Here is a 21,800-nt window from a genome sequence, read left to right as displayed (position 1 = left end):
TACAAGGTTTTTTTTGTAGCTAGCTAGTCGTCGAGAAATTTAGAAATTTGGACTTCCAACTATTGTCGATAAGAGGTTTGGTTTATTCGTGGAACACGTGAAAGAGTTTGAAGCCGTCTTTGTTACTTTGGTGAATTCGTTACACTTCACAAATATTATAAACACTTCTATTATTTTTGTTCTTTTTCTAAGCTATAGATAGTTAGTGGTAATATAAATACAGGAAACACGATCAACGAAGTTAGAGACAGAGACAGGAAGAGCAAGAGAGATCACTGTATCTTTCTTACTTCATATTACTTTTTTTTTGTGTGTGAAAATTTATCGATCTTCACTAGTATTGGTGATGGTGAAATCATTAACCCTTTAGCTTTAAAATTGGTTTTCTCCAAATTATATATATATACACAGAAACAATGATGATCGCACTGATTAAATTACAAGAATCATCTAGTGCGCAAATAACGTTTGTATGGTTTTATATATGTTATTTGCTGCCCACGTTTTTCCGTTCTTCGTTGATCACTAGATGTGAACCTCGTGACAATGACATCGCACCAATTGTATAACACTGTAATACATCATGGGACCCAACCCAAGTTTCAGATATCAGCTAATCTTTGCTGTCTTTTTGTTTTGTTTTGTTTTTGCCTCAAATCTCAAACTTGATCATATTTCTAAACCCATTTTCCTTCTCCCATATTTAAAATCTATATAGAGCATTTAGATGGTGATTTCTGTATAAACGAACAATTTCAATGTGGTTCAAGTTCTGCGGTTGAATGAAAAGGATACAACATCAAACATACCAAAGAGCCTTTTTTTCTTATTTAACAAATACTGTATGAATAGATGCATGAAAATACAATTCAGTATTGTGTGGGCAACGTTCATCATCTTTAGAAGAAGAAAAAAAAAATGACTACGCTAAGATGAAACCCAATGGTACAAATATTTGTATAACTTACAAAAAAGAACCATCATTACATTTCACTACCACAAGCTTTCTCCCTTCTTTCAGATTTTCTCTAATCTCTTTACTTCTATTTACTCGCATTAAGGCTAAAATAGCTTCTTTCTGCTTTTGATTTGTATAGTTTCCAAAAAAATGAATGGGACAGTTAAATAACAGAGAAACTGACCTCTTGTTTTTCTCAGTCCATAGCAGCCTTGTTTCTCCTCCCTGTTAAAGGCTTTGGTAATCCATCAAAGATTGAGCTTGTAATAGCCGCAGGTGTGAGCAAATCAGGCTTCAAGCTCCATTTAGAAGTCGGCCATAGAGATAGTGATGATGAACCGTTACTACCGTCTGGATCTTGTAGACTGGAAGCACTCGACGATTTTCTTACACTGCTGAAGCTGTCTGAGACTGAAGCATCCATCAAGTTGATTGGTACAGGATTGAAATTACTAGTAGTCTCAGATTCTGCTGATGATAGATTAGTTCTGCTTGAGGCTTTCGATCTCAACGCTAAGCCTTTCCCGGCTATCGACAAAAACCCGCCGTTGCTGCTGCTGTTCTCTTCTTTCAAGAGGAGCTCTGGAGTCCGGGATGAAAAATCGGCTACAGATTTTCGACGTCCTCTTATAAACTTATCAGAACTCTGTTCTTGATGGGTAGTGTTATCAGGTGACTGGTTGATCTCTTCGAGAAGTGCATTGACTAAGCTTCTTGATTTCCTGTGGTGGTTCAAGGGAGTGTTTGTGGATGGGAAAGGTCTGAGGTATTGACTATCACCGTTGTTTTCTGACTTGTAATTTCCCATCTCCAAGCTTCCTCCTACAGAGACAGTTCTGTTTGCTGGTTTCAGCCCGTAGTAACCTTGGAGTGAGTTCATGGCTGGAGAAACTTTCTTTTCAGAAGATTTCAATCTCAGAGATTGGAATGAGTCAAACACGTCGCCGTTGCTGTGGTTTGGTGGTTCCAGTTCGTGGCATGAACATCCCTCTCTGAAAATAAGATCCCATGTGTATTAGAGAAATGAAGATAGGATCAATTGATAATGAATATGCAGCTTCAGTCCAACACAACCAATGTGAGATGAGAAACAGAGCGTAGGCAATGTAAACTGCTCTGCAATAAGAATTCATGACTCGAACTCAAAGGTAGCTAGCAACCAATGTGAGATAAGAAACAAAGCTTAGGCAGTGTAAACTGCTAACAATCCACGACTGGAACTCAAAGTTAGCTACCCAACCAATATGAAACAAGAAACAGAGCATAGGAAATGTAAACTGCTCTACAATAAGAAACCAAGACTGCAACTTAAAGCTAGCTTGCATATCGAATAAGAATATAGTTACCCATGGTTTAAGGAGCCATTAGATAAACAAGGAGAAGGAGGATGTCTTCCAGGTAACGGAATCTGAAGAGACTTGAGAGCAAACATCTGAAGATCAGTAACAAGCCCATTCATCTTCTTCACATCTGCAACCTGATGCAGAATTTAAAAAAAAATCAGAACATCAAATCAAAAGTATACACCTTTTCCTCATTCCTCGATTCAAAAGCAAATAAAATTAAAAACTTTTTACCACTAGTCATTAATTCAAATTCTACCTTATCTCTAATTAAAATACATTTGAGTAAAGCAACGATCGTTAGAACTGTTACCTCGACGCCGTATTTGATGGCAATGCCGGCGAGAGTATCGAACTTCGACACGCGGTGCTCGATATAGCCACGCTCCGGGGAGGAACCGGAAGGCGGAGGAGGAGAGGAGGTCGGCGAGGGGATCCGGAGGATGTTCGATCGAGAAGGACTCTTCTCCGATCGATCTAAGAATCCTCCGCCGTAAAAGCCGTTATTATCGTCGCGAAATTTGCCGTTGGTGTATTCAGGAGGAGTCCTCGTCCCATTGCGAGCAGAGAGCCTTCTCTCTCGATCCATAAACATCCTCAATCAATCTTAGATCTGATGATCAGAATTCAACATCGAATGAACGGTGAGGATGGGAGAAGGATACAGAGGAGATGATGAAGAGGCGACGGGAGATTAAGGAGAGATCTCTGTGTGCTCCTCCTCTCTCGTCGCGGCGTGTGGAGTTTTACCAAATTGTGTTTAATGATCTTTTAATAATAGACGAATTAACTCAATCCGATCCATATTAATTGCATTTTTTTAAGAATTTTAAGTGTATGCTTTCAAAAATAAAACACTTAAAAAATAAGTACTGACATTTAAAAAAAAAATATTGCTTTAACAAGATGATTCTTATTTTCATTATACTTTTAAAGTCAAGTAAACAATTTTTTTTAAAAAAGGAATAATTATACAAAATGTTCGAATACTTTAAAAATTATCTAGTTTTTAAAAATTATCTAGTTATGGATAATAAAATCCCTTGCTTCTCTACAGGATAAAATAACAGGTTTTAAAGTCAGAAGCCAAGTCTGTAAGTTTGACAAAAAAGGTTCCGTATAATGTCGGCCAAGGGGTGGGGGGAGAGAGTGAATTTTAAAAACTTAATTACTGAACTAAATAAATACAACGATCTATATTAGAGAGGTATGGTTTTGATTAAACACCTCCCTAGATAGTGAGTGGTCCATCTCCTCAGCTGGCTTTAACTGCTTGGTTTGAGAAGATGTTTGAAATTTGATGTGGAATGCATAGAGCTGTGTAGTGTGTACTGTCGGTGATCATGACAACAGTTTGCTGTAGCTGTATTTACCTCCACCAACTTCCAAATCTTTCTTCAAGGATCTCGCATTTGTTCACTTTGATGTTCAACAATGAAGGTTGGTTTCTGTGGTTTGCATAGATGTGATGGAGATGGAAAGCAAAGCGTTCCGTTGTCTTGTAATCATAGGGAACGGATTGTTCTGTGCTTCAGAACGAGGAACACATGCCATGTTTGTATTAATATATTGGTAATTTAAAGGTTTGGAATTTTGTTATATTGTAAACTTCAAAACGAGATTGTAAACAATATATGATTAATTAAAACTTCATTTATTGCTTTTGAATTAAAATACAAAGTTTGATATAAAATTACAAAAGTATATATTTTTAAAAAGAAATTCAAAAAAATAAAATTTGAAAGATTGGAGAATTTTAGAAAAAATATCATAAGATAAAAATCGTTTGCGTAACTTTTCACTGATAGTGATAGTAGGAGTATTTTATAACAAAAGATGCTTGTTTAGTATCTTGATACATGTTTTCTTCTGAATGGTACCGATATTTACATTGATATTTCTGTCATCTTATGAGTGGTGTCGACACTTTGAGAATAGTTGATTTGATGTTGAATTTTATTATTTTATTGCAGAAATTTTCGTTTGGACTCATGTCTATCGATCGTCATGATTGTTGAGTAGTTTTTTTGTACTTGTACATATATACTCTGTATATTATTTGTCATTATGAATTGCCTACAAAGAATGAGCAAAGGGAAAGGCGGAAAGCCATATAAAATCGAAATTCTATTGATTAGATTGAGTCAAAACTTTTTAAAAGTTGTCTGTTTTTATCGTGTATTGCGTCTCATTGTGTGAGCTATGTGCATGATGATATAAGCTTTAGGAGGACAGCTTTCCACAAAGGAAGATATGTATGTGCATTTTTGTTTGCATTATCTCATTTAACTAAAGCTTGGAGGAGGTTTATGCATGTTCTTGATAGAGAGGAGATATATACCGTTGGTTTGCGTTTGTTAAAGAGAAATTTTTATGATACCGTCATGAAGTTTTAAGTCTAATAAGATCTGACACTGCTATAATCACATGAAATTCTATCAAATTATGTCCAAGTAAACTATTCTAATATCTTGATACGCAATGGGGATGTAGCTCAGATGGTAGAGCGCTCGCTTAGCATGCGAGAGGTACGGGGATCGATACCCCGCATCTCCATCTTTTTTTTTATAAAGGGCAAATTTCTAGTCGACCCTAACCGGGCTTCCTTAACAGACCACTCCTCACATATATACTCTGTGGAGCCTAACTAGAATCACTTTGGGAAATAAATTTTGCTGATCATACTATATAGTTATGTTTACGTAGCTTCTAATCAGATTCTCCTGGTCAATCTTGAAATTCAATTTGAAAATGAAATCTATCATTTTAGAACAATCAGCTTATAAACATAATGAATACGGATCTGTATCTGAGCACGACAGATGCAACGACATAAGACAAAATGCTTACTAATTACATCTGAATCACACAAGTGATTTAAGAAGAAACTATTGCACTTTACAGAGAAACGCTAGAAAAAGGGATAATGTTAAAAATAAAAATAAAAGGATTCTCCCTTCTTCTTGATTAGCTTTGTAGACTCGACTGTTGTGTATCTAATTGTTGAGGAGCGGATACACCACCATTCATTCTAGCTCGAGCTTCTGCGAACATTCTCTGTTGCTCCGCTGCTGCTTCCTCTTCCGTCATATATGCTCCGGTGTTCATCTTCACACTCCTCTGTGAATCTTGCTGAACAATTTTGCAAAAAAAAAAAAAAAAAAAATTCAGAGCTTTTAGATATATTCTCAGAGCAGATATTAAAGTAAAAACAGGCGTTATGGATCTTACAATGGTTTCGTATCTATGTTGCTCATAAGCAGCGTAGACTTCTTCGCCGTATTCCCCAAAGCCAAGAACCTGAAGTTCTTTAAGTACATGCTCAGGTGCGATAGTTCGTTTATTCTCCTTGTTACAGACTTCATTAGACTCTGAGGATATAAGGTTTATAAACTCTGCCATAAACGTTTATACAAAAAAGTTAGAAGATAGAGAGGCAGTTTGAAACGATGATCAAAAGAGTGAAACAAATCTTATTACCAACGCAACACTCGATGAGAAGATCTTGAGCATCTCTAGCAACACGAACATTCTCCTTTATAATCTTAGTCATCGTAGCTGACATGAACAGATTCCATCATAATCGTAAACAAGTTTTCGATGGATTTGAATAACCTGGAGATTTTAATAGAGCTAATTTTACATCATTTTATTCGAAATCATTGGATAGATCGATCGAAGAAGACGAAGAACCTTTTGGAAGCGAAGCATCTTCCTTAGATTTTCCAACTATATCCATCGGATCCATCGTTTTTAACTCTACGGAATCACAATTCAAAAACAGAATCAGATTAACGAATAAGATGAACAACAAAGAGATAGAAACTGACTAAGTTTAGCACAGATCGAATCGGAGGCGGACTAACGACGGAGATCAGGGAAACAACGGCGAAATCGGAGACGGGATGTACAAAGTTGTATCTCTCTTTTTCGCCTCTTCTCTACACACGGAAGTCGATTAGGGTAAAACCAAATGTAAGCGCGTGAACGACGGCGCGTAGGATTATATCAACTACTATGTTCTAAGACCAATGAAATGGGCTTTTTATTGATCAAATTTTACATATTTAAGGCAACTGTTTCATCTAATTATACGTTGGTTGACTTGCTTTTTTTTTTTTTTTTTTTTTTTGTTGTTGTTTGTTATTCACATAATGTACTCAGAATATACTCCTCTTCGTTCTACAGGTTATCAGATGCATGTCTCATGTTGTGTTTTATATATTTGTACGTTATTAGTTTTTGTTGTCCATTTGCTTTTGACTTGGTTAATGGGACAATGAAGATCTAGCTATTATTACTTTTAACCATTGATTTTTGTAGATATGAACTTTATTGCTTGTTTCATATTGGTAAAGTAACTTTTGTTTCCATTTCACTTTAAAACAAGTTAATTTAATGAAATTGCGAAGAGAAGTGAATAAAATAAAAGATATTGAAATAGCGGCCAATCGATAATTTTTGGAAAAAAAATTTCTCGATTTTTTGAGTGTGTGTGGGAATGGGTTATAATCTCGAGAAGAGTATATCATCATTTCAAATGAAAATAAAAATTTGAAATATTAAAGGATTAGAAGAGATAAAGTAAATTGGAAAAATTAAAATTGAGCTATAAATTATCACAAAAGTTAGGAACTGAGAAGACTGCTACGAGTGATTTACCATATTGTTAAAACTCATATCCTTCATTTTTAATCTTGTGAGATCTTACCAATAACATACCAAATTAATAGCAAATCAAAAAGAGACCAACATAAGAGATTACCTACTTACCTAGATCATTGTCATTCAAAATGCTTTTGGTCATATTTTCACCAAATAAGACATCATTTTCTCTTATGCTAATGCTTATTCATTGTCATTCAAAATGCTTTTGGTCATATTTTCACCAAATAAGACATCATTTTCTCTTATGCTAATGCTTATTCAAAACAAAGTTTGTAGATCAATGCACAATAATTACACTCAAGTCCTACAGAAATAAGATAAAATATATACAATTTTCAAAAACACAATTTAAAAGCAAACGCTTAACAAAGTATACCCTTTTTAGAAGGTTGACAAAATCGGTTAATTGTTTTGAGATCACAAAGCTTGACACATCATATCTGAAATATACCTCCATAATGGATATAAGGATATAAATGTAAACAATGCTAGGATTGTTTCTAGAGAGAATAAGCCTCTGTTAGTCAAATTTCCATACTAGTTGTCTTGAGAAGGAATTAAGCTCAAAAATATATAGAAGTTCACATAACTGCAATTACATGATATTAATTAATTTATATAAATAATTGAAAAAAAAACATAACATAACATATCTCATCCCGTGAATACCTCCACAAACTCTTACATATTTTTCATTTTTTTTTAAAGAAACATCAACTAGAGAAGGTAAAGCCTCCAAAATATGCATTGTTTACATGAATATGGGAACAAATCTTGAAAATACTCAACATTGATACAATATATGTTTATGCTAGTTCCTTAGTGATTTGGTTTCCATTTTTACGATAATTGTTTTTTACAAATATCAATATAAACATGTGTGTAGGTTGTCAGTGGATCAAAAATCCACTAATTTAAAATGACGCATTCTCCTAAATTCATCCTTTTACAGAAGAATTTTTTTTTGAGAAAACAATTTTCGAGTTATTTTCTCTGTGCTGCTTATGTTAATATGATAACGTTTTCTTCTCTCGAAACATTGCACATAGCTTGAATTCAAGCTTGTATCCCAGTAATGAATAAGTTTTCTTGTCAATAATCTTATATGTCTTTCACCACTAACAATCACAATGCACCTTGATCCATCCTCATCATACGAGGAGCTCCTAATGTCAATGTTTACTACTTATGTGTTTTTCTTTTCTGCTTGTATATTATCCTCAACTAGCTTAAAACACTTCTAATCACCTTTTGGCAATAGGCTCAAAGAATCTTCATGCTTTTAGATTTAGTAGAGACATATGTCAAATATCATTTCAAGAAAGATAAACTGATCATCAGTATTGAAACTAAACAATATTAGAAAAAAACTCGGGTTAGAAAACCACTCTACAAGATTCAAACGGTTCAGTATTTCCATTTTTTCTATTAGACATATATAAGTCAGCTTCTTATATGCCATTATGCCAAGGTGAAATTCCATACAATGGTTTTAGACTTTTAATTTGTAAGGAAGAAAGTTACATTCGAAACTATATTAAGGCCCAAATTGCGTGGCCCATAGAATCTAATCACCCACCTACTCAATAAGCCCATATGGGACATAGGGCTACCTATATTTTGTTTCTTCACTTCTATAAAAAAAACCTTTTTGCGCCTATCGTCATAAACCCTACTTGTTTTCACCATCGTTTTCACTCAGCCGCTACTTAAATATGGGAAGCGATACAGAAGCAGAGAAGTCGATCCAAAAGGAGAAGAAGAAGGTCATCTCTCTTGCTCCGATCGCCAAACCTCTCGCCGGCAAAAAGCTCCAGAAGAGAACATTCAAACTCATTCAAAAAGGTACCAATCATGTATGTTTATTATCACTATCCAACTGTGTGTTTTACTACCTCTCTTTGATTTGTCACAGCTGCTGGAAAGAAATGTTTGAAGAGAGGCGTAAAGGAAGTGGTTAAGAGCATAAGACGTGGCCAAAAAGGGTTAGTGTTACGTTTTATTGCAATGTTTTTGTGTGTCTTGAATGATTCCGTGTACAAATAAGCCGATGCTCTGGATTAAATAAAATGAATGTAGCATGGTACTGTACACGAAAATTGAATTATGGATCGACATGTCTGCCATCTCTGATTTAATATATGATTAGACGGCCTGGTTTAGATCCACATTTAATATCTTTGTGACCATCTCTAGTATGCATATGTCTGTATAATACATTTGTAATTGCACCTATACGTGTACAATTAAGCCGATGCTCTGGATATTTAATAGAATGAAGGTAGCATGGTACTGTGCACGTAAACTAAAATCGGATCGACATGTCTGCCATCTCTGATTCATGTTGTGATGAGACGGCCTGGTTTAGATCCACATTCTTGTCTTTTGTTTAGTACTTGAGATCATTAGTTGAACATCAGTGGTTGAGTTCATTAATATAATTGTTTGTTTGCGTAGAGTTAAGTTTCACATTTTAGTTTTTTTTTCTAATTTAAATTCGTGTACAATTAAGCCGATGCTCTGGATGAACTAGATGAAGGTAGCATGGTACTGTGCACGTAAACTGAGCTTGCTTGCGGATTGATATGTCTGCCCTCTATGAGTTTTTCTTTGATTAGAGGGCCTGGTTGAGATCCACATCCTATGTTTTTGCTTGTGCTTTGGTTTGTTTCATATGTTTATGTTTGAACCGTGTACAATTAAGCCGATGCTCTGGATTAAATATAATGAATGTAGCATGGTACTGTCCACGGAAACTGAATCATGGGTTTGAAATGTCTGTGCCCTCTTTGAGAACCTAACTGGTTCTTTGATTTGCGGGCCTGGTTTAAACCCACATTCTCTTTGTCTAAATTTTGCATTAAAATTGATTACTTGTTTCCTTTAATGCCACTCTTTAATCTTCTGCCTTGTGTTCTAATTGAGTGTTCTTTGTTATGTAGAATATGTGTTATTGCTGGAAACATATCTCCGATTGATGTGATTACCCATCTTCCAATCTTGTGTGAAGAAGCTGGTGTTCCTTACCTCTACGTTCCTTCCAAAGAGGTAAGCTAATGGTCTTCCTTTTAATTTCTTGTCTCGTGTCCTATCGAGATTGTTCTTGGGTCTAAGACAGTCAAATGTTTGTTTTGTGTAACTCAGGATCTTGCGCAAGCCGGTTCGACAAAACGACCAACGTGTTGTGTACTTGTCATGCTTAAACCGGCTAAAGGAGAGCTAAGCGCAGAAGATCTTGAAAAGCTAAAGACAGACTACGAACAAGTCGCTGACGATGTTAAAGAGCTTGCCTCTGATGTAATCTGATTAGAAACTAGAATCAAAGAACACACTTAACATGTGTTTCTGTCGTCTCCTAGTGGTTTTGTTGGTTAATGAATATGATTAGAATTGAAGGCCTTGGAAAAATGCTTTTTACATTTATTCAATTTTGTTGACGCCATCGTTGTTTCTAATTTGTGTCGACTGTAATTAACAGAACGTAAATTTCAATTAAAAAACTGAAAGACATGAAAAATACGGTAATTACAGAACAGCTTAAAATGTTAAGTAAGAATAAAAATATCCCAACAACTTTTGTCGTGGTTCGCAACTTGGTCGAGATTCTGTTTCTGGTTGGTAGCTACCACCAGGCCCACCACCAAGTAAAGTTCTAGATTCTGATTCCTTTCACGACTCTAGAGGTGGGGTCAGGTATTGGGAATGTTAAGAGTTGTACAGTAAAGTAATGGGGTCCAGTTGTAAGAAAAACGTAACAACGTGGGTCTGTCTTGTAATAAAAACCTTGAAAATAACTAAACAAGTACTAGCAGTTAAAATATTTGACTTTCCGCGTTCTCTCCATCACTCACACAGAGATTACCTGGGGGGAATGGAGGAGTCACGAGAATCGCCGCCGGCGGAACACGGCTTCTACATGCCGGCGGAGTGGGAGCCTCATGCTCAAACTTGGATCGGTTGGCCTGTAATTCTCTTTCTCTCTCTTCTCTCTTTTTCGTTTAGAGAATATTCGTTCATCGACGGCGGTTCCCTTAAAACTGAATTTCGATTTTTCAAGCTTCCACACGCAACCTTCGTTTCAATTTGTGCTTTTTCATATGTATCCTGCTCGTAGTTTATCTAGTTTTGATTTGCTGTCTTCCATTTTTTTAAACCATTGTTCGTTCGTTTCGGAGTTTTCGATGAATTTTTGTTTTTCTGAAGGTTTAGCTTCTAAATTATGATCTGATGAGATCTGTGACATCAATATCTATGTAGTTCTGAAAAATAAACAGTATGGCCCTGTTCGTTTCGTGGTAGCCAGCGTCAGCGACCAGAGTCAGCGACCAGCGACTGCGACATAGTGTCGCTGATAGTTGTTCGTTTGCAGATCGCGAGGTTGATCGCAGCGGTTGTCGCTGAGTTGTTCGTTTCAGTATCGCTGGCGACCAAATATTTATTTGATATCATTTTTTTTATCGCAGGTTTTTGGTCGCAAACGCTGAATTTTTCGGTGATCAAAATTTTTAATCGCGGGTCGCTAGCGTCTGGTCGCTGCGATCAGTCGCTGACTCCGCGACCGGTAAACGAACAACGTTTAGTCGCTGAAATTGGTCGCTGACGCTAGCGACCTCCAAACGAACAGGGCCTATATATATAACCATGAGATTATGTTAGACTTGTGTTGACCTCTGATTGCATGAATCAAACAGTGTTAGTGGTCTAACCTGAAACATTTTTTGTGTGGATATTTGGATCTTGGTTTTAATATTCTGACATAAATAAATGGCTGCAGGAACGGCAAGATAACTGGAGGCACAACGCTCTACCTGCACAGCGAGTGTTTGTAGATGTTGCAAAGGCTATCTCAATGTTCGAACCTGTTACAGTCTGTGCAAGCCCCGCTCAGGTGTGTTTATAATCATATAACTGGTATATAAATTTTTTTCTCTTGTTCTAATTAGTTTGGCTTCCATGAATGTTTTAGTGGGAAAATGCAAGGAAGCAGCTTCCAGAGGATATCAGAGTTGTTGAGATGAGCATGAATGATTCTTGGTTCCGTGACTCTGGACCAACTGTTAGTTCTTTATCTTCTCCATTTTATCCCATCTTACTACCATCTGTTCTGAACTGCGGTTGCTTCTCGTTCTCTAATTGTACAGTTTGTTGTAAGGAAAAAACCATTAAAGCTCACTTCTCTTAAACGAAACATCGCTGGAATTGACTGGAACTTCAATGCTTGGGGAGGTAAGGGTTTTGTAGAAAACTTTTCTCTTTTCTCTAGCTTTCATTTGTAGTAACTGCTTGACAATGGCAGGAGCTGAGGATGGATGTTACAATGATTGGACTCATGACCTTCTTGTTTCCAAAAAGGTATCTATATATTAACTCTTAGTAGCATGTTACACATACTGATTTGCTCTTTTTCTTTCCCATATCCTTTAGATTCTCGCTGTTGAGCGCATTCCAAGGTTTCAACACTCAATGATTCTCGAAGGAGGCAGCATCCATGTCGACGGGGAAGGTTTTGTATACATTTCTTAGCAATCTTGGACCTCAGAAACTTGGCAGGTCATCTGAGTTTATTGTCCAAATTTTGTTCTGCTTTTTCAGGAACTTGCCTTGCCACGGAAGAGTGTCTCTTGAACAAAAACAGGAACCCTCACATGAGTAAAGAGCAAATAGAGGAAGAACTCAAGTGTTATCTCGGAGTACAAACATTTATCTGGCTTCCTCGTGGTCTTTACGGTAAAACTCCACTTCACTCTACTAACTCCAATAGAAACTGGCCATCTTATACTTCCTCTGTTTCACTTTAAGTTTATGCACATAGATTACAAAATCAAGGAGAATATTATTAATAAATTTTGCATTGAAATTCTGAAAAAAATACTTACTTTGATATAGAAATTTTACTCTATAGCTAAAATTAAATTGAAACTTATGAAGTACTAAATTCGATATTTTTGGCAGGTGATGATGACACAAACGGCCACATTGATAACATGTGCTGCTTTGCTAAACCGGGAGTCGTGTTACTCTCTTGGACAGACGATGAAACCGATCCTCAGTACGAAAGATCAGTAGAAGCTCTTTCGGTTTTCTCAAGCACAGTTGATGCTCGTGGCAGGAAGATTCAAGTCGTTAAGCTCCACGTCCCTGGACCGCTTTATATGACCGAAGAAGAAGCTTTTGGGATCGTTCAGGAAGGTGGTGAAGCTAAACCGAGGATCGCAGGGACGAGACTCGCAGCTTCCTATGTGAACTTCTACATCGCTAACGGAGGCATAATCGTGCCGCGGTTCGGTGACGCAAAACGCGATGAAGACGCGATTCGCGTCCTCTCGGAGACGTATCCTCATCACTCGGTTAGTTTTAACAAACTCATTGATTCATATAATGAAAGTGTTAATAGTTTTAATCGTTTTGATTTTTTGAGGTTGTGGGGATCGAGAACGCGAGAGAGATTGTTCTAGCTGGAGGAAACATACATTGCATTACGCAGCAGCAGCCGGCCGAGCCTAGTTCCGTCGCCGACAACGGCCACTGATGGTGTTGTTCTTCACGCGCCGCTGATACTGTCGTGCCAGGGTTTAATGAATCCTGGCCGTTAGTTTATTGTTGTTAAAGATTTGATTCAAACCGTACGATCGTTACATTTGTAGCTCGTTGAGTAATGAAATTAATGTTTATTGGTTCTAAATTCTGATCGGTCAGACCATTAATAATTCTTGCATTAATAACAGCAAAACAGTTAAGACATTGTCATTCTAATTACAAATTAATTATATATAATTAATGAATTAATAAAAACACGGAATGATGTGTCAGTCTCTTATTCGTATAACTGACATGAAGGCTTCAACTCAAATCTCTTTCACTTCCATATAATTAAACACGCAGAGAATAAATAAAGAAAGAGAGACACGTGGCAAAAACTCGAGATCTGAAGTATTTTTCATCAGATCGAAAAGGCTTCTCCTTCAACGTTAGTGTGATTGATTGGTCGTGAGTATAATGGGCTGTTCGTTGTCGGGATTGAACTCGCTTTACGACGCCGTGAACGGAGGAGGCGACGTGTGGATCAACGAGAATCGTTTCAGGATCGTGAGGCAGCTCGGGGAAGGAGGCTTCGCGTTCGTCTATTTGGTGAAAGAGATCGTCGCCGATGCTTCCTCCGGTGGCGGTCTGGCCAAGAAAGTCAAGGATCCTGCTCATCTCTCCGGTTAGAATTAATAATTGCTGATTTGCTTAGCCCCCTTGATCTGCGTTTATCTCCATCGAATCTGATCTAGGAATCAAACTAAATCAATGTAGGAACCGTATGTTCGTTTTAAGACAAGACAGTTTCGATCTTTGTGTCGTTTATGTCTGAAATTCTGGTGTTCTTGATCTTGTTTTGTGAGTTCTTTCTGAAGAATTAATCGAGCTAGGCAAAGACATAGTGTGATTACAGTGAATCCATTTTAGTATAGTTTGACTTTGTGAGTCAATCAGTTTTGATAATTTACAGCTGTTTGATGATCAGCTATGTATCTGAGCTCTGTTTCTCATTGTTACATTGGGTACTAGAACTTGACTAATTGAGCTTGCCTTGGTTCTGTTAACTTCATTTATTGTAGCTGATGGAACGTATGCTATGAAGAAAATTCTGATTCAGAACAAGGAGCAACTGGAACTGGTGCGGGAGGAGATTCGTGTTTCGTCACTGTTCAACCATCCTAATTTGCTTCCTCTCCTTGACCATGCCATTATTTCTGTTAAGGTAGAACTTTCAATGGCTGATTTTTTTTTTTTTAATATTTTTTTGCTAATGTAGAGTCTGGTTTAGAAAGTGTGTTGCTTTTGATCTGATTAGGACGGTCAAGAGGGAGGTTGGAAACACGAGGCCTTCTTGCTGTTTCCTGTTCATCTCGACGGGACCTTGCTGGATAATTCCACTTCCATGAAAGCTAAGAAGGAAACATTCTCAACAACTGATGTTTTGCATATATTTCGTCAGGTATATCAAACTCTCTTTTAAATCCATCTTTGGTTTTCTCCTTGACAGAGAAAAAACTTTGGTTTTATGCAAATTTTTTTCTTATTAAAAGTTATGTGATTAATAGTTTACCCTTGTGATTTATTGTATGATTAGTCCTGAGTTGCAAGTGTTTTGATTGCTGAAAAGTTATTCAACTGCAGCTTTGTGATGGACTCAAGCACATGCACTCTCTGGACCCACCGTATGCACACAATGATGTCAAACCTGGAAACGTGCTTTTGACACGTAGAAAAGGACAGCCTCCTCTTGCGATTTTGATGGACTTTGGGAGTGCTCGTCCTTCACGCAAGCAAATCCGCTCCCGTCAAGAGGCCTTACAGTTACAGGTCCTTATCTATCCATCCCTTGCTACTACTCCATACTTTATATATATTCCATTTCTGATTGATCTTTGAACTTGTTATGATGATCTTCGACTTTTATAGGAGTGGACATCTGAACATTGTTCAGCACCTTTTCGAGCTCCTGAGCTCTGGGATTGTCCAAGCCATGCAGATATCGATGAGAGAACTGATATCTGGTCACTAGGCTGCACACTTTACGCAATAATGTAACACATTTATCATCCTTATAAGATTTTTTATAAGATTAAACAAGTCATGTCCTTAGTTAATTCTTAAAGAGAGTTTTTTTTTTTGTGGGCAGGTATGGTGTGTCTCCATTTGAATATGCACTTGGAGAATCTGGTGGAAGTCTTCAGCTTGCAATCGTGAACGCTCAGGTAAAATGGCCAAACGCAGGACCAAAGGCTTCTTCTTATCCTGAAGCTCTTCACCAGTTTGTGACTTGGATGCTCCAACCGCAGCCTGCGGTTCGACCAAGCATTGACGCTATCATCATCCACGTTGACAAACTGATCGCAAAATTCACCAAATGATTCGTAATTCTGGTGGTTTTCTAAAGAGGTTTAAGAAAAGAACAGAAAAGAGTTTCTATACATTGCCTTGTCTTGTTTTTTATATGTTTAGCTATTTTGAAAAAATTCTCATATTAGATGCATACTTTGACAGTCATGGTTATGTTGCGCTCTTGGTAATATATTTTGAACAATTAGGATTCTTTTTATTTTCTTGTTTTTTTCGGTGGGAATCAATAAATTTTACTTGAGAACATCTCATCAATAAATTTCACAAATCAGCAAAAAGAATAGATGTGATCTTTTGTTGTCAACAACTAGAGCTTGAGTACATTTTAAAGGACTTTCACTAGGCACGGTGGTAAACATAAATACATAGACTCATAACATGTTGAAGGAGTTATTCTATCCTCATTTTAAATGAAACTCTTTTTTATTATAAATGGACTAAAAGACAAATTTCACATTATTTGTGTACGACCTTTTACTTTTACGGAGTTGAGTTACTTCAGAAGAAACAAAAGAAATAAATAACGCAAGTCAATTTCATGGAAGATAATGTCTCTGATCACTATTTATTTCACTCAGTAAAATCATAAATCGAAACGTAACTTCTGTCTTCTGTAACTCGAAAGTGAATAGATCTACTGTTCTCCACTTCCCTATCAAAATTATGATCATGCCTTATATGATATACCTTTATATTTCCTTTTTCATAAACTTCTAACAATCAACCAATAATAGTATAACCCCAACATTTATCTAATAAAAAATGACATTTGGATATAACATTATTCTAAAAATCAAAATATACAAACGTTCATCATTGTTAATAGAGCCGTGCTCACCATAGTAGAAAAAGGTGATCGCCTCAGGCCTCCCATTTTTACATCAATATTTGGGGCCCCATATATTCAAAATACAGTAGTGGTTCATGAAGTAAAAGAAGAAGAGCGTATACACATATTTATAAAGAGCTTCTTGTCTAAATATTTTGTTCGATCCCTTTTGAATAATGTTTTTTTTTGTCATAGACATACTTAGTGTATCTACAATTTCAATTATTTTTAGAAAAAAAATATGAAAACGTATTTGTTTTAAAAATAATTAACCTTAGACCCCCAAAAGTGTAGGCACAGGAGTGATTGCTAATGCAATGGTAATTCCTGTTTTATAACTAAAACAACAAAGTTAGTAACGTCATAAAAGGCTTACAAGCTGTTTTTAACATCTCAAGATTGTCGTTGTAAGAAAACATTCCACAAACATTTAGAAATTCCAGTCATCATCATTTAAGATAACATAATAAGTATTTTATAACTAAAGTCATCTGTTTTAATTAATATTGAAAATCATCCTTACATTGTCATGAATTTTCAGTATTCTCATTTTTTTTAATCGTCCATAATTCTCTTACATGTCAGCATGATCCTGTAACAACAACAAAACAAAACATTTGAGCCAAAATATACTTGTGAAGAAGATAGAATTAAATTAATCCTGATATGGTTAAACTTTCTGCATATTAAGAAATACTTATATACATATAAGTATTTAATTTGGTGTTGTGACAAAGGAAGCGAGAAATGTTTGAACTTTTGAGGAAGAGAAGAGGCTTCATAGCAGTAAATTAAAGGAAGACAGAACAGTGCAAAGTCACAGGGATATCATTTTTGGTACTCCTTATTCAATGTTCACTACACATCTTCCAATATTTTCACACCAGTTATAAATTATTCTTCCCCAACCATACTGATTCAATTGGAGATATCAATTCGCAAAAACAAAGACTTTGTAATAATAAAAAAGCTTGGAAACATTCTTCACTTGCACTTTAATTTGTTCGCTATAAGTGTTGTCCTGCATTTATACTTTCATAACTCATATTAAAATCTAAAATAACGTTTGATCAGTATTGGTACATTGTAAATATACATACTATCTCGTTTGGAATATAATATTTTATAGAGCAACCAAACCCTAAAGACATCGAATCTACAAACTAGTCATAATACAATCATCTAACCGGTGTAAACCATCTCTAATGTTTCCATGGTGTCTGTAGAAAATAATTTCAAATTTAATAACGTATCATTCTTTGTCGAGCAAAAAAAAAGATTAAATTCTCATTAGTGATCACTCTATGTAACAGATTTCACTCTCTCCTTCGCGGCTTCTAGCTGGACTCTTGCTGTTCTCATCAACTCTCTCAATTTATGGCACACGTACACACACTCTCTCTCTCTCTCTCTCTCTCTCTCTCTCTCTCTCTCTCTCTCTCTCTCTCTCTCTCTCTCTCTCTCTCTCTCTCTCTCTCTCTCTCTCTCTCTCTCTCTCTCTCTCTCTCTCTCTCTCTCTCTCTCTCTCATCTTGTTTTCGTAAGTCTATTTTTGCTGAGATTTTTCTTGTGAATGTGTGTTTTCTTTGGCATTCTTACCAAAACTTTAACTACGAAAAGTACATATGTATACATATATGAATGATAAGAGTCTTATTATGATTATGCAAAACCAAATCTGATTAGCTTGAGTAAAATGTTTTTGGTTAGTTGAACATATGGTTTCAGTTATCCAAACACATCACTTTGTATTTTGTAATGAATATTCTATATAAACTAACATGTATTTTAGCAAGAATTGGATTTTTTTTTGTTTGTCGTCTATTTAGAAATTATATATGGACTGACCTGTTTTATCTTACTTTAAATTAATTATTAGTTCAATATTTCAATTATAATCTTTGTCTCTCCAAGCTCTAGTTTGATTCTTTCTTTTGCTACACTGTTTTCTATTTTTTATTTTATTTTGAAAATAATTATTGAATGGGTATGTTTGTCACTTGTCCTATGTTATTTAATTTGTATATAAATTCGGGTTGTGAGCTGTAATTTGGTCAGAAAGAGGATGAGAGATAAATAGCATTTCCCAGGTGTTTTAAATACAATCTCTTCTCCATCTCCATCTCCATCATTTCCACCCAGCACCTCCCCTTATCTTCTAAGAAGTCAGCCTCTAACTATCTCTCAAATTCCGAGAAAAATCAAGTAATCTCCATTTCTCTTTCTCCTTTTTATGACAGACTATCCCATGTTTTTTTTAAAGCAATATATAAATCTTAATTCTTAGGTCGTTTTTGTTTTGGTTTTTGAAGAACCCTCACATTTTGTCTTTTACCATTAATGCATATACTTACACACATGCTTATATGCTTCATAGACGCGCATATATATATATGTACATATATTATATATATATATATATATGCATGAATCTATATATACATGGTTATAGGATTGTTTACTAAATATCTCAGCTTCTTGTTGTTCTCGTTTTAGGGTTTCTTTTTGGTGGTCTTTTTTTAGATTTGTTGGGTCTCTTTGTTTCTTCTTCTGCTTGTTTATTATATATAGAGACACTAACTAGAGTTGTAACTATATAAAAATGGATTCTGGAAAGATCTTTGGATCCGATGAGGATTCTCGCAGCTGTGGTGAATCTGGATGGACAACGTATTTAGTCTCAACCCATGATCATGACTATGATAATTACTCTGATGATGGAGATAGCAGTGGTGGTGATTCAATGGATTCTGACGCATCTTCTGGTCCAGTGAAAGCAACACCATGTCTCAAGCTTGCTCAAGAGACTACGGAGCCAAACTGTTTGAAGAAAAAGAAGGCTACCGAAGAGAAGGTTTTGGTGGAGACTAGGGTTCACAACGACAATGATGATGATGGTGACAACCATGATTATGATGATGGTGACAATCATGATTATGATGATGGTGACAATCATGATTATGATGATGGTAATGATAGTCACAGTGCAGTTCAGAGTTACGTTGGTTCGGTTTGATAAGACGGGTTACTTTGATTTTATGTTTATGTTAAATTAATAATATGTTCCAGTAATGTAATGTCGTTATGTTTTTATTTCAATGTTGGAAAAGTATTTTCTACATGATGATTTGCTAATTATTTATTGTATAGAGTCTACGTAGTTATCATTCACACTATTCTATTAGAGAAGTGTTAAATATTTCAACGAGATCATAGCTAGTACTGATACAGTGATGAAGGTGACGGTATGTAGATAGCTTGGGTCTCCTTATATATATGTTCATCAGTAGATTCCATTATGGGTTTCTTTGTGATAACCATCGTACCCATTTTGAAATACATATATGACATCTAACTATTTATACTGATAATCTATATATAAATGTAAATTTACTATGAAATTCTACTTAAGCGAGAAAAGAAATGTTACGAACCGAAAAGATTAGAAAACCTAATTTTGAAACATTAATACAAATACAAAAAATTTCCATTTGTAATTTTTATTCATATACTGATAAATTAAACTCTAATAATATACTTTGATTTAGCTAAATTTGTTTTGGTCTTCCGATTTTTTTTTGTTGTTCTTGTCTTGATTTTGACCTAATTCAGAACTGAACATGTAGAAAAAATTGGAAAACAATGCTGCATAGAGTTGGATCGTAACTATAGACTCGCACACACACGCGTGCACACCGATTGATCTTTGGTTGTATCTTTGGCACAGACAGGGAAACATGTTTGTGACCATAGGAAACACATCTCTTCTGCACGTGTACACCTCTGCAATTCTTTTAACTTTTGTCCTTTTACCCCCAATTTCTTGACATTTGTTCACATGCACCCTCTTGGAGTTACTATATAACTACAAATTGATAGTTTGATAATAACGTCGTCGAATCAATTCTGAAACCCATAAGATTTGTTTCTCAACTTATATAGTTTGACATCATGACATGTTAGAAATGCTCGTATAGTTACAGTAGAGTAAGTATCACAATCTTAGCTTACAAGACGTACGTATATATGTTGTCAACTAATGTAAGAATATTGTTTAGTTTTTGACATGTAGAAGTGCTCGTATAGTTGTTTTTAGTGTGCTTGTTTTTTGAGAAGCTGTAGAGACCGTATCATCTAAGAGATCGAGAGCTTGTTCCAGACTGGTGTTATGATTTATTTTAAGACGTTTTATATTGAATTGATCAAATACAATACCAATCTAAAACACATACATACGCATGTTTTTAAGATAATATCATGTTGATTTATGGGGGTACTGTTAACTAGTATTACATATCTCGTCATTTGTCGTTAAAAGATTAAAAAAGGAAGTGAAAACGTATTGGATTTTAATAAAATTCAACCTTTTCTCTCACGAGGATTTTTTTCAAACTAGTCACTTTATTTTACCATGAACTTTTTGAAAATTGGAACCCAAGAAAAAAGTAGAAATATGAAGCTAGATAGAAACATAGCACATTGTAAACATAAAAAATAAATGTAACAAACTTATTCGCAAAAACAAAAAAAAAATGAGAGAGATTCATGAAGCAGTATATCCACAATTATTCTATATACTAGGTGATATAGAATCCAGTAGATAGCTGAATAAATAAATGAGCTAGTTACAGAGAAAAAAAAATGGTCAACATATTAGTAACAAATCATTTCAAGTCTTAGAATAATTGTTTTTGTTTTTACTTACCAAGTTGGTTGATGCAGATATTGTCGAGTTATATCACAATCAATGTTGTTTCCTGGTAACACCATCCTGTCTTCCATAAAGTATTGATGAAAGTAAGAGAGTTTCTCTTCGAGCTGTGAATTCTCATGCAAGATCTGACGAGTTTTCTCCAACAAGCTAATAACTTTGTTATACAAGTTATAATTCGCGTCGACCGTGAGCTGTTCAACATGCATTTTCATCTCTTGGATCTGCTTCCTCTTGCGCATCCTCGATCTTCTCGCTGATTCTCTATTAGATACCATTCTTCTTAACCTCTTCTCTTGATCCATCACAACACTCGCTTGAGGATGAGTACCATGGTCATGAACATGTAAGTCTTGATCATGATCATGATTATGATCATTTTGTGGGTTTTGTAGGTTGAAAT

The 21,800-nt window shown here is 35.6% G+C and overlaps 6 protein-coding genes, 2 non-coding genes and 3 pseudogenes across 11 annotated transcripts; 9 read left to right on the top strand and 2 right to left on the bottom strand.

Annotated features, from left to right (window-relative positions):
* Positions 1-804: 804 nt before the first annotated feature.
* LOC103855766 lies at positions 805-4,801 on the bottom strand. Its single transcript, XM_009132801.3, has 3 exons — positions 2,615-4,801; positions 2,305-2,435; positions 805-1,950 (listed from the first exon to the last, which is right to left on the bottom strand). The coding sequence occupies exons 1-3, from the start codon at positions 2,894-2,896 to the stop codon at positions 1,155-1,157; spliced, it is 1,209 nt and encodes a 402-aa protein (XP_009131049.1). The 5' UTR covers positions 2,897-4,801; the 3' UTR covers positions 805-1,154.
* Positions 4,785-4,857, top strand: TRNAA-AGC. Its single transcript has one exon. It is a non-coding gene; the product is annotated as a tRNA-Ala (tRNA).
* A 188-nt stretch (positions 4,858-5,045) lies between these two features.
* On the bottom strand, positions 5,046-6,301 carry LOC103855765 (protein Dr1 homolog). 3 transcript variants are annotated; one of them, XM_009132796.3, is made up of 5 exons: positions 6,132-6,301; positions 5,995-6,060; positions 5,782-5,859; positions 5,533-5,696; positions 5,046-5,433 (listed from the first exon to the last, which is right to left on the bottom strand). In XM_009132796.3, the coding sequence occupies exons 2-5, from the start codon at positions 6,047-6,049 to the stop codon at positions 5,269-5,271; spliced, it is 462 nt and encodes a 153-aa protein (XP_009131044.1). In that variant the 5' UTR covers positions 6,050-6,060; positions 6,132-6,301; the 3' UTR covers positions 5,046-5,268. The 3 variants fall into 3 exon arrangements, with proteins under 3 accessions (XP_009131044.1, XP_009131045.1, XP_009131048.1); XM_009132797.3 differs by having other exon boundaries at positions 6,168-6,221; XM_009132800.3 differs by having other exon boundaries at positions 5,945-6,180.
* A 2,290-nt stretch (positions 6,302-8,591) lies between these two features.
* On the top strand, positions 8,592-10,411 carry LOC103855764 (H/ACA ribonucleoprotein complex subunit 2-like protein). The gene is made up of 4 exons (XM_009132794.3): positions 8,592-8,814; positions 8,885-8,954; positions 9,912-10,017; positions 10,114-10,411. The coding sequence occupies exons 1-4, from the start codon at positions 8,685-8,687 to the stop codon at positions 10,273-10,275; spliced, it is 468 nt and encodes a 155-aa protein (XP_009131042.1). The 5' UTR covers positions 8,592-8,684; the 3' UTR covers positions 10,276-10,411.
* LOC117133236 lies at positions 9,037-9,142 on the top strand (annotated as a pseudogene).
* On the top strand, positions 9,243-9,347 carry LOC117133237 (annotated as a pseudogene).
* Positions 9,501-9,611, top strand: LOC117133238 (annotated as a pseudogene).
* On the top strand, positions 9,694-9,810 carry LOC117133235. Its single transcript, XR_004457062.1, has one exon. It is a non-coding gene; the product is annotated as a small nucleolar RNA snoR100 (small nucleolar RNA).
* A 292-nt stretch (positions 10,412-10,703) lies between the features above and the next one.
* LOC103855763 (agmatine deiminase) lies at positions 10,704-13,657 on the top strand. 2 transcript variants are annotated; one of them, XM_033286639.1, is made up of 10 exons: positions 10,729-10,933; positions 11,433-11,661; positions 11,744-11,857; positions 11,936-12,025; positions 12,111-12,195; positions 12,266-12,321; positions 12,394-12,472; positions 12,562-12,696; positions 12,922-13,316; positions 13,388-13,657. In XM_033286639.1, exons 3-10 carry the CDS (start codon positions 11,819-11,821, stop codon positions 13,496-13,498), a joined length of 990 nt encoding a protein of 329 aa, XP_033142530.1. In that variant the 5' UTR covers positions 10,729-10,933; positions 11,433-11,661; positions 11,744-11,818; the 3' UTR covers positions 13,499-13,657. The 2 variants fall into 2 exon arrangements, with proteins under 2 accessions (XP_009131041.1, XP_033142530.1); XM_009132793.3 differs by lacking the exon at positions 11,433-11,661 and having other exon boundaries at positions 10,704-10,933.
* Positions 13,658-13,833: 176 nt separating this feature from the next.
* Positions 13,834-16,104, top strand: LOC103855762 (probable serine/threonine-protein kinase DDB_G0291350). Its single transcript, XM_009132792.3, has 6 exons — positions 13,834-14,173; positions 14,571-14,713; positions 14,807-14,950; positions 15,133-15,318; positions 15,418-15,542; positions 15,638-16,104. Exons 1-6 carry the CDS (start codon positions 13,966-13,968, stop codon positions 15,867-15,869), a joined length of 1,038 nt encoding a protein of 345 aa, XP_009131040.1. The 5' UTR covers positions 13,834-13,965; the 3' UTR covers positions 15,870-16,104.
* Positions 16,105-16,336: 232 nt separating this feature from the next.
* LOC103855761 (prostatic spermine-binding protein-like) lies at positions 16,337-21,219 on the top strand. The gene has a single exon (XM_033286647.1). It carries the CDS (start codon positions 19,289-19,291, stop codon positions 19,700-19,702), a length of 414 nt encoding a protein of 137 aa, XP_033142538.1. The 5' UTR covers positions 16,337-19,288; the 3' UTR covers positions 19,703-21,219.
* The last annotated feature ends 581 nt before the right edge of the window (positions 21,220-21,800 follow it).

The sequence above is a fragment of the Brassica rapa genome, chromosome A03, assembly GCF_000309985.2.
Source record: "Brassica rapa cultivar Chiifu-401-42 chromosome A03, CAAS_Brap_v3.01, whole genome shotgun sequence".
Lineage (NCBI taxonomy): Eukaryota > Viridiplantae > Streptophyta > Magnoliopsida > Brassicales > Brassicaceae > Brassica > Brassica rapa.
This window is presented reverse-complemented; position numbering and strand designations above follow the sequence as displayed.

What these genes read in the sequence shown, in the direction of transcription:
- LOC103855766 (XM_009132801.3), bottom strand. Translation starts at nt 2,896, where the DNA reads ATGTTTATGGATCGAGAGAGAAGGCTCTCTGCTCGCAATGGGACGAGG. An exon ending in CCATCAAATACGGCGTCGAG is followed by an intron (nt 2,436 to 2,614) that starts GTAACAGTTCTA and finishes ATTCTGCATCAG; the next exon opens with GTTGCAGATGTGAAGAAGAT. An exon ending in AATGGCTCCTTAAACCATGG is followed by an intron (nt 1,951 to 2,304) that starts GTAACTATATTC and finishes TCTTATTTTCAG; the next exon opens with AGAGGGATGTTCATGCCACG.
- LOC103855765 (XM_009132796.3), bottom strand. Translation starts at nt 6,049, where the DNA reads ATGGATCCGATGGATATAGTTGGAAAATCTAAGGAAGATGCTTCGCTT. An exon ending in AGATGCTTCGCTTCCAAAAG is followed by an intron (nt 5,860 to 5,994) that starts GTTCTTCGTCTT and finishes TGTTCATGTCAG; the next exon opens with CTACGATGACTAAGATTATA. An exon ending in TCTCATCGAGTGTTGCGTTG is followed by an intron (nt 5,697 to 5,781) that starts GTAATAAGATTT and finishes CGTTTATGGCAG; the next exon opens with AGTTTATAAACCTTATATCC.
- LOC103855764 (XM_009132794.3), top strand. Translation starts at nt 8,685, where the DNA reads ATGGGAAGCGATACAGAAGCAGAGAAGTCGATCCAAAAGGAGAAGAAG. An exon ending in ATTCAAACTCATTCAAAAAG is followed by an intron (nt 8,815 to 8,884) that starts GTACCAATCATG and finishes GATTTGTCACAG; the next exon opens with CTGCTGGAAAGAAATGTTTG. An exon ending in ATAAGACGTGGCCAAAAAGG is followed by an intron (nt 8,955 to 9,911) that starts GTTAGTGTTACG and finishes TTTGTTATGTAG; the next exon opens with AATATGTGTTATTGCTGGAA.
- LOC103855763 (XM_009132793.3), top strand. Translation starts at nt 10,841, where the DNA reads ATGGAGGAGTCACGAGAATCGCCGCCGGCGGAACACGGCTTCTACATG. An exon ending in GAACTTCAATGCTTGGGGAG is followed by an intron (nt 12,196 to 12,265) that starts GTAAGGGTTTTG and finishes TGACAATGGCAG; the next exon opens with GAGCTGAGGATGGATGTTAC. An exon ending in ACCTTCTTGTTTCCAAAAAG is followed by an intron (nt 12,322 to 12,393) that starts GTATCTATATAT and finishes CATATCCTTTAG; the next exon opens with ATTCTCGCTGTTGAGCGCAT.
- LOC103855762 (XM_009132792.3), top strand. Translation starts at nt 13,966, where the DNA reads ATGGGCTGTTCGTTGTCGGGATTGAACTCGCTTTACGACGCCGTGAAC. An exon ending in GGATCCTGCTCATCTCTCCG is followed by an intron (nt 14,174 to 14,570) that starts GTTAGAATTAAT and finishes CATTTATTGTAG; the next exon opens with CTGATGGAACGTATGCTATG. An exon ending in ATGCCATTATTTCTGTTAAG is followed by an intron (nt 14,714 to 14,806) that starts GTAGAACTTTCA and finishes TGATCTGATTAG; the next exon opens with GACGGTCAAGAGGGAGGTTG.
- LOC103855761 (XM_033286647.1), top strand. Translation starts at nt 19,289, where the DNA reads ATGGATTCTGGAAAGATCTTTGGATCCGATGAGGATTCTCGCAGCTGT.